Source organism: Rosa chinensis, chromosome 3 (assembly GCF_002994745.2).
Source record: "Rosa chinensis cultivar Old Blush chromosome 3, RchiOBHm-V2, whole genome shotgun sequence".
Taxonomy (NCBI): Eukaryota; Viridiplantae; Streptophyta; class Magnoliopsida; order Rosales; family Rosaceae; genus Rosa; species Rosa chinensis.
This window is the reverse complement of record NC_037090.1, coordinates 24,992,103-25,009,054: the sequence shown is the minus strand read 5'-3', so window position 1 is coordinate 25,009,054 and position 16,952 is coordinate 24,992,103. Positions and strand designations below refer to the sequence as shown.

At 36.9% G+C, this 16,952-nt stretch overlaps 3 protein-coding genes across 3 annotated transcripts; 1 reads left to right on the top strand and 2 right to left on the bottom strand.

The window, feature by feature from the left end:
• Nucleotides 1–5,027: 5,027 nt before the first annotated feature.
• LOC112194348 (auxin-responsive protein SAUR21-like) lies at nt 5,028–5,360 on the bottom strand. Its single transcript, XM_024334598.1, has one exon. It carries the CDS (start codon nt 5,358–5,360, stop codon nt 5,028–5,030), a length of 333 nt encoding a protein of 110 aa, XP_024190366.1.
• Nucleotides 5,361–9,216: 3,856 nt separating this feature from the next.
• On the bottom strand, nt 9,217–9,573 carry LOC112194347 (auxin-responsive protein SAUR50-like). The gene has a single exon (XM_024334597.1). It carries the CDS (start codon nt 9,571–9,573, stop codon nt 9,217–9,219), a length of 357 nt encoding a protein of 118 aa, XP_024190365.1.
• A 96-nt stretch (nt 9,574–9,669) lies between these two features.
• On the top strand, nt 9,670–15,060 carry LOC112194346 (zinc finger BED domain-containing protein RICESLEEPER 2-like). Its single transcript, XM_024334595.1, has 5 exons — nt 9,670–9,684; nt 12,209–14,480; nt 14,584–14,718; nt 14,818–14,860; nt 14,988–15,060. The coding sequence occupies exons 1-5, from the start codon at nt 9,670–9,672 to the stop codon at nt 15,058–15,060; spliced, it is 2,538 nt and encodes an 845-aa protein (XP_024190363.1).
• The last annotated feature ends 1,892 nt before the right edge of the window (nt 15,061–16,952 follow it).

Sequence of the window (16,952 nt, the reverse complement as noted above, 5' to 3'; positions counted from 1 at the left end):
AAAAATAGAGAATTAAATATCAATAGCTGAGATATGCTGAAATGATAGTTTACTTGCACTTTTGGTGCATAAAAGAATTGTTTAATTAATAAAAGTAGTTATGATTATGATTAATTACGTGAAAGGGTACTCACATGCAGAAACATGAAGTTTGAAATCTTTCTAGGTTTCACATCGAATTAATGAAAGGATGAACTAAAATTAAGAATAGTGAATTATGTACTATTCTCATTAATATCATTTAACCAACTAGGTAACCATATGCTTAGACCCTAAAGAGTTAAAGAATGAATTTTCTAGAAATTCCATTGATCTCTTTTTACAAATTAAACCAGGCAAAGAAAAATATTGGAATTGAATTACAACAGTACTTACTATTATTGAAATATGGAAAATAATATGAACGAAGAAAAGGTTTAAATTCTAATTAATACTCCTTATCGATATCCATCGCGATATTATAGAGTAATTGATCAAAGGTCTCTGTAGGACAATATTCAAGCACAATCGGCTCATCACATCTTGGATCGAATACGAGTTCTCGGTACTCCTTGAGGAGTTCTTGGAGCTTTGGGTGTAAAAAGTACTCGAGAGAAATAGAGTATTTCTTCTCCTCTTTGCCCACAAACAAATCTATAGAAACTTTAGGAGTTGATCCATGCTTCTTCTTGGAGCTCTTGACCTGGTCATCTGCATGCACCAACCGATCATATGTCTTCTTGATAAGACATATCATGAACATCATGTAGTCTGGTAGTCTTAGCTTGGAATGATGATGTATGGAATTCAAGAGAGAAACCATAGTGATCTAGGGTTTCTAAAGAAGAATATGATGAAAGCCAAAGAGTGCGCATGAGAGATTAAGAGATGATCATGACTGCGTAGTATTATATATATTTAGTGTTGGTTCCAAATCCTAGCATGATTCGTAACAGTGTAGTACGTGTATAGTTTGAGTTTCTAATTTCTTTTAGGTGCTTATAATCTATTTTGATATATCGATCTATCAGTGCCCTTCATTTGATCGAGCATGGCCTTCTTAGTCCTATTCCGAAGTAGATTCGACTATTAAGCCAAATAACTTAAAACTTTGTCTTCAAGTTTTTTCCGGTCTGTATGAGATCACTTATCTACGTACTATTACTGATACTTGCACACATTTAGTTTTGTCCTTGAGGCAACTCTTCTATATTCTTGGAAACCATAAGTTAATAAGCACATTTGAATGATATTATTATATATGTAGTGTATTTTCCCCTACTATTACGTACAAGGGTTTTCTACGTTTCTATGAACAAATTCAACAAAGTTACTAATAAATTAATTACTGACCGAGAAGTTCAATTGATACAGGATTACTTAATACATGCAACTTATCAAATCCTTTAAGAGTGACCTTGACGTGAATTTTTTGGTTTTGGCTTGGGGTCGGGTCCTTAAGAGTCACATCATCACAATCTGGTTGGAAATACATGTCACAAATAAAATAGTATTCATGGGATTTCCTAAGAGTAATAGCATTGGCCATAATAGTATAGATTTTGATAGGAGATGCAGTGTTACACGACTAGTAATCTAATTCAGTGACTTCCATCAAATCATGTAATTCCTTATTGCAAGGAAAAACCGCAAATTCATCAAAACATGCAAGAATACCATTAGTAGAGTAATTCGAAGAAAATCTCACTTTAATTAAGTTTTTTTTTTTTTTTTTGAAAGAAGGCAGTAGCCAATATATTGATCAAAAACCAGAATGACCCTTACATACCCTTCCGCTGCCATCTATAGACAGACAAGAAGATGTGTTAGTACCCACAGTGGTACATAGAACTAGGTCACTCATTTGACATTAAATACAACGAAATAGCATGAATCTTCCATCGGTACTACTCCGAAAGATTTGTTAGGGGCACAAAAGTGCGTAGCTTCCCAAAAATTAGGAACTTATTGAAAGTAATAAAATTACTATCCTAGAGCTGGGCTTAGGGCTAAAAAAACCCCAACCTAAATAGAAGGCCCAATAGGGCAGCCTCAGAGAGAAAAGGCCCAAACCATGGCCCAGCAGTACTGGAATGATCCAAGCCCAAAACGTCATCACGCCCTCACATCAGGAGATGACACCGCCGCTCGACCTCGCCGCCACCCATACCGCCACATCCCATGCTGCCTCAGCCTCCGCGACTCGTACCGCCATGCTGCCATGGTACCACGCCACCTTGACCTAAGCAAACCCGCACACACCACTACAAACCAACAAATGATGCAGTGCACCAAATCATAGCCTCCACGAGCCAAACGTCTGAAGCCAGTCTTGGAAACCCACGACGAAGCACTAAAACCCACTGTGACTCAGAGACAAATGCCCAGAGACTCCACCAAAACCAGCATACCGCAATCACAAGCAGAAACCTCTCTCCCATGAAAGCTCCTGGGCAAATAGCATCAATATCCCTTCCGGCAGCAGATCGCGACACGTCGGCGAGGCCAGAGGCCAGCGAAGACATCCGGGTGCCACCGGACAGGGTTGATCTCACTTTAATTAAGTTGGTCTAAAGGGATAACGAAATAAATTATAAAGTAGACACAGTTTACTAATTACTATAAATAGAAATTTAAGAATCTCCAAAAGAGTCTTTTATGGACGTTCAATTATTGTAATCGCCAAAAAAACTTATATACTCCACCCAGTAGATTCATCAACTCGGTAAACACGTAAAGAATCCCAGCTCTTGAAACAAACAGCCCTCACATGTAGAAGCACTAAACAAATGCCCAAGAAATCTATTGTGACAAACAAATCAATATTGTATTTCTCAATGACATAACAAAACAATGAGAGAAGAGATCGAGAATGAGAAAAGGAGAGCATAATGAATCATAAGTCGACTAGTTTGAAAGATGAAGAGACAGATATAGATGCAACTAAAAATTTGGCTAAGTAAGCCATGTCAAACCTGATAAGCAATCTAGCTAGGCCGAGAATCTTGAATTTGGCTAACCAATACAACCTTGGTAATCCATACATAAAGTGCAAGGGCGGGCCAAACTATATTCATCATGGTAGAGACTCGGTTTAAGTCATAACTAGCTACACATCCCTGCGATGCATGTGTTATTCTAGAAAGAATGAGAAAATAATACTTTTTTCTCACTCATTTTCTCAGTTTATATTTATTTTTGTATTTTCTAGTTTACCATAATAATCCTTTTAAATAATTTCATTACGTACTTCTATTTTTATTCTGAAGAGTAAATTGGGTATTTAAAATTTATTGAAACCTTTGACACACTTTGACTCTTCTTTATGTGCTAATTACTGTTTAGTACCCTGTGGTATGGGCAAAACATCGATTCAGTCCCTCGACTTTCAATTTCATCAAAAACACCCATACAATATCATATTCTGGTCCAACTAAGTCCCTCAGACTCAATTCTATTCATTTCAGACGTTCAGTGCTGACATGACATTTCCAACTCAACAAAAGTGGGGCCCATACAAAAGTGAAATTCCCAAACTCCCCAACCTCAAAGTCTGGAATTTATTTTGGATTTTCCATATTCGGTTGGACATGGTTAGTTTGGGAATTTCACTTCCATGTGGGCCCCGCTTTTGATGAGTTGGAAATGTCATGTCAGCACTTAACTTCTAAAATTGATGGAATTGAGTCGGAGGGACCTATTGGACTAGAAGATGATATTGTATGGTGTTTTTGATGAAATTGAAAGTCGAGGGTTTGAATCGATGTTTGGCCCATACTATAGGATATTAAATAGTATTTAGCCCCTTCCTTATAATAGTAAAGATAAGAATCAACACTGTGAGCAAAGGTAGATGGCCCTAGTATGCAATCCATACCCTTACCACCCAAAAGTAAAAGCTAAATGCTAGGGCCAAACCGTAAATGGTTGTAACAGTCAAATTCAATCAGTTGCCCGCCACAAACCCGATGCACGTACAACAACCCAAAAAAGTGTTGAGCGAACAACGCCAGAAAAATGTTAATGCCACAAATAAGACCTTCGTGTTTCCACCCCGTCTCCTACACCTAATCTCAAAACTTGAATTAATTTATTAATTGTTTCCATTAGCTTCGAACTCGATATTACTGATTTCGGAAGATGGTGTGGCAAGGGAATATATCTGCTGAACAGCTGAGGGGTAATGTCGTTATCTTAGAAGGCTAGCTAGATGTCTGGGTTAATTATCAAGAAAGTAAAAGATCGTTTTGGTAAAGTCCACTAAATTAAGGATAGAGAAATTTCTCCAATTGATATTGTGAAGTGAGAGGTACTACATGAAGTGCATAATTTTTTTCGATGCCTGAGATCGCAGTAAAGAACAACCTGACTGACATTAAAGAAGAAAATTAAGTGAAGAATAAATTTCAAATAATCCAATTGATCCTTGTTTACAGAACCATGGCTGAAAACATTTCTGAATCTAATTTACAACAGTACTTGATGTTCTTGAATCCGTACAGACTATTAAAGACTGAAGAAAACATTAAATTCTAATTAATACTCCTTATCCAGTCTTGACGATATAATGGATCGGCAACTGCTCAAAGGTATCCATAGAACATTCAAGCACCATCGGCTCATCAAATCTTGGAATGAACACCGGTTCGTGGAGCTTTGGGTGTAAAAAGTACTCTAGAGAAACAGAGTATCTTATCCTCTCTGGCCACAAAACAAATCTATAGAAACTTTAGGAGTTGATCCATGCTTCTTCTTGGAGATCTTGACCTGGTCAGCTTCATGTACCAACCGATCATATGCCTTCTTGATAGTTGATAAGACATCCAGGCCAGATTCATGAACCGGTAGTTTTAGCTTGGAATGATGATCAATGTATGGAATACAAGAGAGAAACCATAGAGCTAGGGTTTCCAAAGAAGAATGTGATGAAAGCCAAAGAACCATGGCGGAAAAAAATTCTGAATCTAATTTACAACAGTACTTGTTGTTCTTGAATACGTACAGACTATTAAAGACTGAAGAAAACATTAAATTCTAATTAATACTCCTTATTGAGTCTTGACGATATAGTGGAGCAACTGCTCAAAGGTCTCCGTAGAACATTCAAGCACAATCGGCTCATCAAATCTTGGATCGAACACGGGTTCTTGGTACTCCTTGAGGAGTTCTTGGAGCTTTGGGTGTGTAAAGTACTTGAGGGGAACTGGGTATTTCTTCTCCTCTGTGCCCACAAACAAATCTATAGAACCTTTCGGAGCGGAACCATGCTTCTTCTTGGACCTCTCGACCTGGTCATCTGCATGTACTAACCGTGCGTATGACTTCTTGGAGTGGCTTCTTCCTAGCTTGTTGATAAGAGATGTAGGATTCATGAACCTCATGGTGTCTGGTAATCTTAAGCTGGGAAAGATTGATTATGGAATTTGTAAGAGAAACGATTGGCGATCGATGGAGCTAGGGTTTCCAAAGAACAATGTGATGAAAGCCAATGATCGAGAACTGGTGAGAGAATGAGAGTTGATCATGACTACATAATTTATATATTATATAGCGTCGTTTCCAAGTCCAAATAGTGGTTACAGTGGAGTACGTGTAGCTTAAGTTTCTAATTTCTAAGTTTCTATATTTAATATCGATCCGTGCCCTTCATTTGTCTGAGTTGGAACCTTCGCAGTCCTATTCCATTAGATTTGACTATAAGCCAGATAACTTGGATTTTTTTTTTTTGGCGAGATAAAATCAACTTGGAAATTTCCCTTAAAGGTCCGCATATTTTGTTTTGTCCTAGGCCTAGAGATTTTTCTTGAAAAATAAGCATTTTTGAATGAAACTATTGTAAGTGTAGTGTATTTTCCGGTTATGTTCCAAACAAGGATTTTCTATGAACAAATTAAAGAAGATCAAATTATTAATAGATTAAATTACCAAGAAACTCAATTGATTTACAAGATTACTTATTCCTAAATATGAAATACTAATCCAATCCTTAAGAAGACCTTGACGTGAAGTTTTTTTTGCTGGCTTGGTGTCAGGTTCCTTAAAAAGAGTCCCACTCCTACCATACCACTCTGGTTCGATATACTTGTCAAAAATAAAATAGTACATGTTGGGTTTCTTAAGAGTAATAGGATCGTTTTTGGCTCATGGAAGTTACTCATGTTGACGGTCCCATAACTATGGATTTATTGCTATGTAATCTGTTTGGTTATTAATGCAATTTTATCTTCTAAAAAAAAAGAGTAATAGGATCGGACACAGTAGTATAGACTTAGATAGGAGACGCAATGTTACATGACTTGCATCAAATTCTGGAATTCCTTATTGCCAAAACTTCAAGTTCATCAAAACAATATTACCATTAATAGAGTAATTTGTAGAAAATCTCAGTTTTAGGTTTATAAAAAGACAGAATTACATAAATAGTCACTGAATTTTAAATAATTCGACACGTTGGTCACTCACTTTTCAAATATATATATATATATATATATATATATATATATATCACTTTAGTTACTCAATTTTGATACTGTCTTTTACTTTAGTCATTGAGTCAATTTTATCTGTTAAAGACTCATAAATATCCACTATTTCATAAGGGCAAGGCTATTAATTATTGCCATCTATTAATTATTTTGTTCACCCTACATATATTTTTCTAATTTCAAGTTTACTTTGTTCAGACATTTACAGTACCCAAAGTACCATTTTTCAATGTAGGGTTTAATTCAAATTCTTTTTCTGTTTGGCTTCCTTCGCGTCTCTCTCAATTCTTTTTGGCTTCCTTCTCATCTCTCTCAATCAATCATTCTCATGTAGTCTCAGTCAATTAGTCTAATTCGTAGTTGACTGCAACCCCGAAGTTACCACCGTGCCCCACCATATCCTAGGCGAAATCTCTTTTATTTCAAGTTAGAATCTTATGAAATTGTTCGTGAATTCTCTTCTATGCTAGAACACTGTTTCGCCAAATGCTCCCAATTTGGCTCTCAACTTAATTAGCTACAATAATTCAATGAATAAGACATCAATTGTGTTTTTGAAACATGAAACCAAAACCGCAATAATTACCTATTTTTAGGCTCCAAGTAGGTTTTTAAACTCCATTATCGTTAGTATGATATATTGGTAGCTGACCGCGACCCTAAAGTTACCACCATGCCCTACCACATCCTAGGCAAAATCTCTTTTATTTCAGGTTAGAATCTTATGAAATTGTTCGTGAATTCTCTTCTATGCTAGAACACTCTTTCGCCAAATGCTCCCAATTTGACTCTCAGCTTAATTAGTTACAATAATTCATTGAATAAGACATCAATTGCGTTTTTGAAACATGAAACCAAAACCGCAATAATTACCTATTTTTAGGCTCCAAGTAGGTGTTTTCAAACTCCATTATCGTTAGTATGATATATTTTGAAGCATAAAAGTTGTTAGCACAACATGAGAACAATTGAAAATGTTGATCGCTAAGAATATAAGTATTAGGGTCTAACAATAAATGAAGAAATTAATAACTAAGTTTAAGTACATATTCCGTAGGGTGTAATAAAAAAAAATTGTAATTTTTAATAAGATATTGTCATTTATTCTAAATTTATATTAGGATATTTTAGTCTTTCAATAAATCAAAAATGGTAAGCCGAACAAAGTAGTTAGTAGGGTGACAATAGCCACACCAAAAAATTATGGTCTTTATATTTTTATCTCTCTCGACCACACTCATATCCTTCTTTTTCAAGATACTCACAATCTTGGTCAAGCTACAGACCCAACCATGCTCGATTTAAAATAGAAATAAATAAAGAAATAATTAGTAAATGAAAAATTTTGTTGTTTGGTTTATTGGACTAATTAAAATACCCTAAAGTTTAACAATGTTTAACCACAAATTTGACGGCAATAACTAAAGTGACTTGCAAAGTTAAAATTTGAGTGACTAAAGTGATACTTTTAAAAAATCAATGACCAGAATATCGAATGTGGTATAATTCAGCGACATTTGTGTAATTCTCCCTTATAAGAATAAGAAAAGAAGTTATGATGTAGACACGAAATTAAGGAATCTACAACATAATCATGGCAAATGGTTTAGTGGATGCACTAGGTCCTCCCGCAGGAACATTCAAGATGTGGAAACCCTACGTCCTTATGTTCAAATGATGGGTTAGTTTAGTATTATTTACAAAACAATAAACGTGACCATTGGTGAACACTAAGTTGGTTTACTGTTATTCATCTTCTTCGGTGACTTCCTCGCATCTAATCATGAATTTCTTTTTGAAAAGATCATGAAATTTCATATTGTAAGCAAAACCTGCAAATTCATAAAACCAAGATTACTATTAGTACGTAGAGTAACTCCTAGAAAATAATGCTAGACAGAAACCATAAATGGTCATACCAGCCAAAAACAATCAATCGCACACCACCAACCCGATACACGTACCACAAGCCAAAAAGTGTTAGGGGAACCAAATGACACAAAATGTTACAGCCACCGACAAGACCTTCGTGTCTCCACTGCGTTGCTTCCAGCTAAACCCAACATCGTCAGCCCCCAATATAACAGAAACACCAAACCACGCTAGGGAGGGACGAAACAACCTCCATAAACCACCTCTACCGCCTCGAAACCCCAGAATGCAGAGAGTTGCATACTATTTGTGCAGAAGAGAGTTACTTTGGTACAATAGTTGATTTTCTATAATAAGTAAATAAATAAATAAAGGAAAAAAAAAAGTGAAGTTTCTTTGTATCCGTTTTTATAAAAATAATTTCCAGCCACTTCATCTCTAGCCCTCTAGTTAGTTTCAATCACGTGAATTTATTTAATTGTTTCTTCCAGCTTAAAACTCGCTTTTATTATATTATGGCAAGGAATATATATGCTGAGCAGCTGAGGGTGAATGTCTAGAAGCCTATTAGCTATCTGGAATATCAAGAAAGTAAAAGCCAAAATGCATGAAGTTGATAGATCGTTTAGGGAAAGTCCACTAAATTATGGAAAGGGAATACTGTGAGAGGTACTAAAACATGAAGTGTATAATTTCCTCCTTTACTTGATATGGCATTAAATAACACACTGAAATTAAAGAAGAAAATCAAGTGAAGAATAAATTTCATATAATTAATTCAATTGACTTGTTTACAGAACCATGGCGGAAAAAATTCGGATCTAATTTACAATAGTAGTTTATGTTCTTGAATACAGACTATGAAAGACTGAAGAAAACATTAAATTCTAATGAATACTGCTGACTTCTGAGCCTTGACGATATAATGGAGCAACTGCTCAAAGGTCTCCGTAGAACATTCAAGCACAATCGGCTCATCAAATCTTGGATCAAACACGGGTTCTTGGTACTCTTTGAGAAGTTCTTGGAGCTTTGGGTGTGTAAAGTACTTGAGGGGAACTGGGTATTTCTTCTCCTCTTTCCCCACGAACAAATCTATAGAACCTTTTGGAGCTGAACCGTGCTTCTTCTTGGACCTCTGGACCTGGTCATCTGCATGTACCAACCGTTCGTATGACTTCTTGGTGTGGCTTCTTCCTAGCTTGTTGAAAAGACATGCAGGATTCATGAACCTCATGGTGTCTGGTAGTCTTAGCTTGGAAAGATTAGAGATGGAAAGTTGTGAGAGAAACGATTGGGATCGAGTTAGGGTTTCCAAAAGAGAATGTACGTGATGGAGGACAATGAGGTGAGATATATGATCACGACTACGTATGTAGTTTATATATAGTTAGAGTCGGTTCCCAGTGCAACGGGATTGATTACACTGGAGTGTTGGCCAAGTTTCTAATTTCTTTTGTGGGAAATCTATTAAGATTTCGATCAGTGCCCTTCAATCGTATCAGCTGGTCCTTCTTGGTCCAATGCCAACGTAGATTTAAATATTAAGCCAAACAACTTGGAAGCCTGTCATATTTCACTTCTTGTCTTATGTGTATACTTGATCGATTTTAATCATTTTATTGACTACTATTATGCTAATTAACTAGGGCAAATTTAGTTTGTCTTTAACGTGTTTCTGGTCAATATAGCTTAGAAAACCTGCAAGTTAATTAGCATTCTTTAACAAGGGTTTTGCATGGAAAAAATTAAACAAGCAGATCAAATTAGTAATAAATTGACCAATATATTCTATTGATGGATGGTGTTTACTCACTTGATCTGCCAGAATGGTACGTACGTGCTTGCAAACAAATGACGATTATTCGGTGGTATTGGTACTTTGGTAGGGTGACCTTGACGTTGAGTTTTTGTACAGCTTTGTTCAAAATTCTTACCACACAAAATAATAGTCGCTGGGTTTCTTATGAGAGATAACATCAAACCGTATCATTTGCTCTACTTTCCGTAAAATTTTTGTGACTTTATGAGGGATAAAAAGATTAGGGTTATTGATCCAAAGCATCAAAATCAACTAAAATTGTTCAACTTACCTCAGCAACAAATTTTTGTTTCCACTAACCCAATTTAAAGCAAATTAAATAACAATTTTACCCCTTAACCTAATTAATAAATTACATGTTATGCCTCTCTCTCTCTCTCTCTCTCTCTCTCTCTCTCTCTCTCTCTCTCTCTCTCTCTCTCTCTCTCTCCCTGTCCCTCATCAAAATCCATGTTGACTAGCCAGCGTCCTCCCATCATTCCGAGACTGGCTTCAGACTCACCTCAAACCAGCACCGCCTATTGCAGCCTGTGTCTCTGTACCGCACATTGACAAGCCAGACTGAATTTCGGCTTCCTAGATCTCCTGCTCATCACCACAACGGCCTCAGGCTGCTCCGAATCGAATTCTGGCAACCTCCTTTCGTTTCCAGACACTCTAACGTCACCAGCTCCATGCCGGCTTATTCCCTGCAACCATCAACTCGAATCGACCTTCTTCCCCAGAACCGGTGCCGCTCGCCCGCTCCCTTGCTTAGTGTCACTGGCCTCCGGAGAGGTTTATTAAACTTTTATTGCCCCCTAGTAACGGTCTGTTGGGGGCAATAAATGTCTATTGAGGGAGGGGGCAATAAACCTCTCTGGTGACCTATGAGATCTCCGACAACCTATTTGGAGGCCTCCAGAGAGGTTTATTAAACTTTTATTCCCCCCCCCTCCAGTAACAGTCTATTGAGTAGGGCTGGGAATCGGAGACCGAGAAACCGATACCGATACCGACCGAACTGTACCGATACCGATCGGCTCGGTTTCGTTTATGGTTTCTGTAGTACCGAACCGAAACCGTACCGAGTGCATTGGGCTCGGGTCGGGATCGGATTGGGCCTTTTTAATACCGGGATGTTACCGACCCGGCCCATTAACTTGGTCCAAATCGATGTAGGGATGCAGCTCGGGTAGGTGACCTAAACTCCTAAAGTCCTAAAGAAGCCGCATTCACTTTCAGTCCTTCACTCTCAAAGACTCAAACAGCCAAACCTCCTTTGTTCGATTCAGCACCACGATTCCATTGATTGATTTGATTTCATACAAATCGAAGACAAAAACTCAAGAAGTTAAAGCTCCGATTCCAATACCGGCAATACTTCTGCAGCTTTCACGAACTGAAGAAGGCTCTGATTTGAATCATTTGATTATCAATGGGAAAGCTAGGAGTAAGTTTAAGTATTGGGTTTGATTCTTTTGAATTTCAAATGATTATCAGATTATGAGATGCTTGTTAGTATGTGATTATCATGGATGATGGTTGACTGGTTGAGTCGTTGAGAACCATCCACAGATTAACTAAATGCCATTTATCATGTACCTTTAATGAATTTATCATGCATGGCTAATGGGTTACTTGCAAACTTGAGCTTGTTTGAGATCTGTTGGTATCGTTAAAAAGTTGAAGAGGCTTTTGAACATTGAAATTTTTTTAAGGCTAATAGCCTAATACTCTAAATCTCTAATAGCTGGAGACCTGGAGTTTTAGAGGACATGCCGGGAGGAATTAGTTTAATTATGAATCTATGATTGTCAGATTATAATCAATTTGGGATTAGTTTACAGTTTACTTGTTTATCAGTTTATGACTTTATGATATTAGTTTACTACTTTACTTGTTTTCAGATTATAATCTATGATTGTCAGCTTATCAGATTATAATGTATAAGATGTAATGTATGATGTACTGAATTGTTGTTTTACACTTTTACTTGTTTATCAGTTTATCAATTTATGACTTTATGTGCTCACTGCTCACTAATTATCTTTAATTATTTTTATTCCAGTTTAGAAGAAGTAAGAAGAGAGGTGAAGTAGGCAAAGAAGGAGTAGACCGAGCAGTGTTACCCCTCCCTCAGTCCAGCTTGGCTGTTTCGAGCAGTGGGACCTCTCCCTCAATCGAAGATGCCACTCAATCAGCAGCAGGGGCAGCAACTCCAGATTCGTGTGAAAAGGTACATGACAATCCTCGAGCTGATAGGAAACGTAGTTGGGTTTGGGAGCACTTTGAGGAATACACTGATACGAAAGTGATTAAAGTTAAGGGTAAAGAAGATATTATACAAGAGTTTAGGAGGGCTAAGTGTATATATTGTCCTAAGGGTGCTGTAGGAGACTATGCTTGTGATTCTTACAAAAATGGGACTCAGGGTATGATTAGGCACATAAACAACTCATGCAAGTATTATCCAGGAAGGAGGGTTGTCGATAAGAATCAGAAACTGCTTGTTGGTGATAAAAGTAAGGGTAATTCATTGAAGGCTGTAGCTTATAATCCTGACGAAGTGATGCAAGCTTGTGTTGAAATGGTTGTAGTTGATGAGCTTCCTTTTAGCTTTGTTGAGAAGCAAGGGTTTAGGAAGTTTTGTTATGTTATGCAGCCTTTGTTTAGGGTCCCCTGTAGGAAAACTTTGGTGAAAGACTTTCTGAAGTTGTATGATAGGACAAAGAAGAAATTGAAATCTGATTTGGCACATTATAGAGTTTGCCTAACTACTGACACTTGGACAAGTGTTCAGAATTTCAATTACATGGTGCTAACAGCACACTTTATAGATGATGAGTGGGTTATGCATAAGAGGATTATCAATTTCTGCACTATCCATAACCATAGTGGAAATTCGATAGGGATGTTGATTGAGTCTTGTTTGATTCAGTGGGGAATAACCAAGGTTTTAACCATTACAGTAGATAATGCGGCTGCTAATAAGTGTGCTCTTGAGTTTGTTAGGTCCAAACTTAACAAAAGGGAAAACTCGGAATCAATCTTAGGGGGAAAGTTCATGCATGTTAGGTGTACTGCTCATATTTGTAACTTGATTGTTGGAAGTGGGTTGAAAAGGTTGAATAGGGCAGTGCTAGCCATTAGAAATGCTGTAAAGTTTGTTAGGTCTTCGGCATCTAGGCTGGATAGTTTTAAGGCATGTGTAGCAAAGGAACAAGTCCCTTGCAAAGGCTTGGTGGTTATGGATGTTCCCACAAGGTGGAATTCAACATTCTTAATGTTGGAAGCTGCCTTGAAGTTCAAAAAAGCCTTTGGAAGGATGCTAGAGGATGCTGACAGTGGCTTTGCTGCATATTTCAAGGAGCCTGAGGAAGAGTATGATGAGGAAGGGAATGTGGTTCCAGTCAAAGGCAATAGAAATAGAGTTGGGCCACCGACAGATGAAGAATGGGATAAGGCAGAGGTGTTTGTTCAGTTTCTGCGGGTTTTTTATGAAGTTACTTTGAGGGTCAGTGCAAGTAATCATCCTACAATTCATACTACTTTCCATGATGTGTTGTCCATGGAAACTGAGATCAACAAGCTGTTTATTGCTCGTGAATTGCAAACAGGGAGTGAAACTGAGAAAGTGTTGATTGATATGGCAGGACACATGAGTTCTAAATTTCTCAAGTATTATGGCTGCTTCAAGGATCTAAATCCTTTGGTGTTTATGGGGCTTGTTCTTGATCCCAGATTCAAGCTACTTAATATCACCCATTTGTTGAAAAAAGAAGGGTATGATAATGACATTGTGGAAGCAAAAGCCAAGGAGTTAAGGGATGTGTTGATGTCATTGTATGAAGCTTATGCACCAAAGGATGCCCCTGTAAAGAAAAAGGAGGTTTTAACCTCAAGTTCACAAAGTACAGTAACAAGCAGTGACAGCAGAGGAAGAGCATCAATCTTGAGTGATTGGAGAAAAGTTGTTTCAGAACTTGATGAGCAAGTGGTTGCACATGAAGTGGACAAGTATCTGTTGGACCCTCTTGAGTACACAAATTTAGGAGAATCAGATTTCCCTATTTTGTTATGGTGGAAGTTGAATGGAGCTAAGTACCCTGTTCTTGCAGCAATAGCCAAAGATGTAATGGCTGTTCAAGTGTCCACAGTTGCATCTGAGGCTGCTTTTAGCACTGGAGGGAGAGTAATCGACAACTTTAGGAGTTCATTAACTCCTAAATCTGTGGAAGCTTTGATATGTTTGCAAAGTTGGTTGAGAGGGAATGATATTAGCTGCATAGAGGATGCTCCAGGCATCAAGGAAACAGAATTCTATGAGAAATGTGAGAAAGGTAAAGTTTTCTGATTTCTACTCAACTGCTCAGTTTTTTTTTATCATTACATTTTTATGTTTTTCAATTTCTGATATTGTGCAAATCATTGTGTTTGGTGTAGATCATATAAACTCAGCATCTTCAAGTGTTAACTCATGTCCTCCTCCAAAACCAAAGGGAAAGGATACAAGTGATGAAGTTGTGGAGGTGATTGAAGATGAATCTGAAAATTCTGGTTCTGAAGACTCAGAAACAAGTTGACTGTCCTCATTGAGTCATTTCTATAATTTCATGAACTATCCTCATTTCTCAATCTCAGTTTCAGTTTTAAACTTTTTAATTTTTATGGTTTCAGCCTTTGTGCAATACTTCTATGAGTTTATTTGGGTTGTAAACTTGTAATAGTATTAGTAAGCCTTTACTGTAATGCTTAGTTGCTTACTGAATTACTTAGTCATGCCTTGATCAGTTGATTGCTTTCAGTTTACCAGTTTGTTTATGAGTTCATTGCTTACTGTCCTACAGTCTTAAGGGATCACTGGATCAGTTTGTCATGCCTAATGCGTTGATTCACTTGATTGCTTACTGTCTTACTTAGTCATGCCTCCAATGCTTATTTGCTTACTGTCTTTACTTTCTAGTTTCTATCATGATGAAGGACTGCATTGCTTTGAAAGTTGTAAGTTGAAACTTCACAGGATTTTTGAAAGCAGAACTGGTGTACCGAATGGTGCCGAACTAGTTCCGAACCGATCGGTTTCGGGTCGGTTCGGTTTGATAGGCATTTTGATGAGTACCGAGCCGTACCGAACCGAGTCAAATAATCGGTCTCGGTTTCGGTATACCTTATTTACCGAACCGTACCGAGCCGATCCCAGCCCTACTATTGAGGGACAATAAATGTTTATTTAGGGGGGCAATAAATCTCTCTCTCTCTCTCTCTCTCTCTCTCTCTCCATATGTAACAAAGGAGTGAGGGTAAAATAGTCTAAAAAAAAATATAAGTAAAATAGTCTAAAAAAAAAATATAAACTTAATTGGGTTTTAAGGAAGACCTTATTAGAGTTTTTATGGGTAAAGGATAATTAAAAAAACTTAATGAGGTAAGTGAGATAAATGACCCTAGAATTAGGGTAAATGGACACAAACCCAAAAGATTATGTGGTAGTGAGAATAGTAAATTAGTAGAAGTGGCATTATATGTTATTGGCCCTTAAACTTATTAAAGACGGCAAAAGTAGAAATGCAACATGAAAATTAAATATTTGAAATAATAATATTTTTGCAATTAAAGGTGCCTAGCTACTTAAGATCAAATTAAATATTTGGGCATTCTTCAGTGACTTCCGAGCATCAAATCATGAAATTTCTTATTGTAAACAAAATTTGTGAGTTCATAAAATCAAGATTACCATCAGTACGTAGAGTAATTCGTAGAAGACTGTCTACAAAATAACAAAAATTATAAAGTAGACACATAGTTTTCTATAAATTGATTCAACAGCTGCTCAGATCGATAGCAAGGCTATAATTATTGAAAACTATAGTTTTCAGATAGTAGGCACATAGTTTTCAATAATTGGACACATGTAGAAGCACTAGAAAGGAAACTTTATCAAACAATATAGTATTTCTCCGTATCTGCGTATCATAACTAAACAATAAGAGTAGAGTTGTTTCCTAGTTCTATACCTTTTCTTGAATGTGTTCCATTCTTGGATGGTATAGGGTAGGGAGGTTTATTTTTTCTTGCAGTTCTTTTAGGTTTATAGTCTTTTGGTTAGAAGGTTTTGGCTGCTTTGGGCAGTCTGTATTGTCACTATTGTGCTTCATCTTGTACTATGAGTGGTTTCTTGAAATCCTCTAGCTTGACGCAATGACATCGTTTACTAATAGAACATGATTATGTTCACCTCAAAAAATAAGAGTAGAGTTGTACTCGGAAAAGAGAGAGATGCGAATCAAAAACTTTGAGCGACAAAAACGAAAATGGCAGTCACCCTCACGCGCGTATATAACAGGTTCTGATTCTAACAATTAGTTAGAGATATAAAACTGTTCCTAGAAGGATGTTTAAATTAAGGACTACAGACAATATTAATGCCGATACCAATTTTCATTGACAAAACCAAACAAATCCCGCATCAACAATTATAATCAGACTGTACGTCAAGAAGGTTGAATTTGGCAAAATAAAACAGACTTGGTAATCCATAAATAAAATGATTTTATTAATCCTGATACTGATTATAGTAACTCAAATTAAGTTTGAAGAACCAATTAACCGTGGGCAAAGATAACATCTGATCCCCAATTAAAACTAACCTTAACATCCAGCTTCGCCAAAAAGCATGAATTTGGCTAAGCAATACAACTATACAAGAATGGTAATCCATACATAAGGTTGTATTAATTGGTAATCATGCTTAAAGTAGAAGACCTAATTACACAATAAGCAAAGATAACACAAATAAACCCCAGCCAGATCAA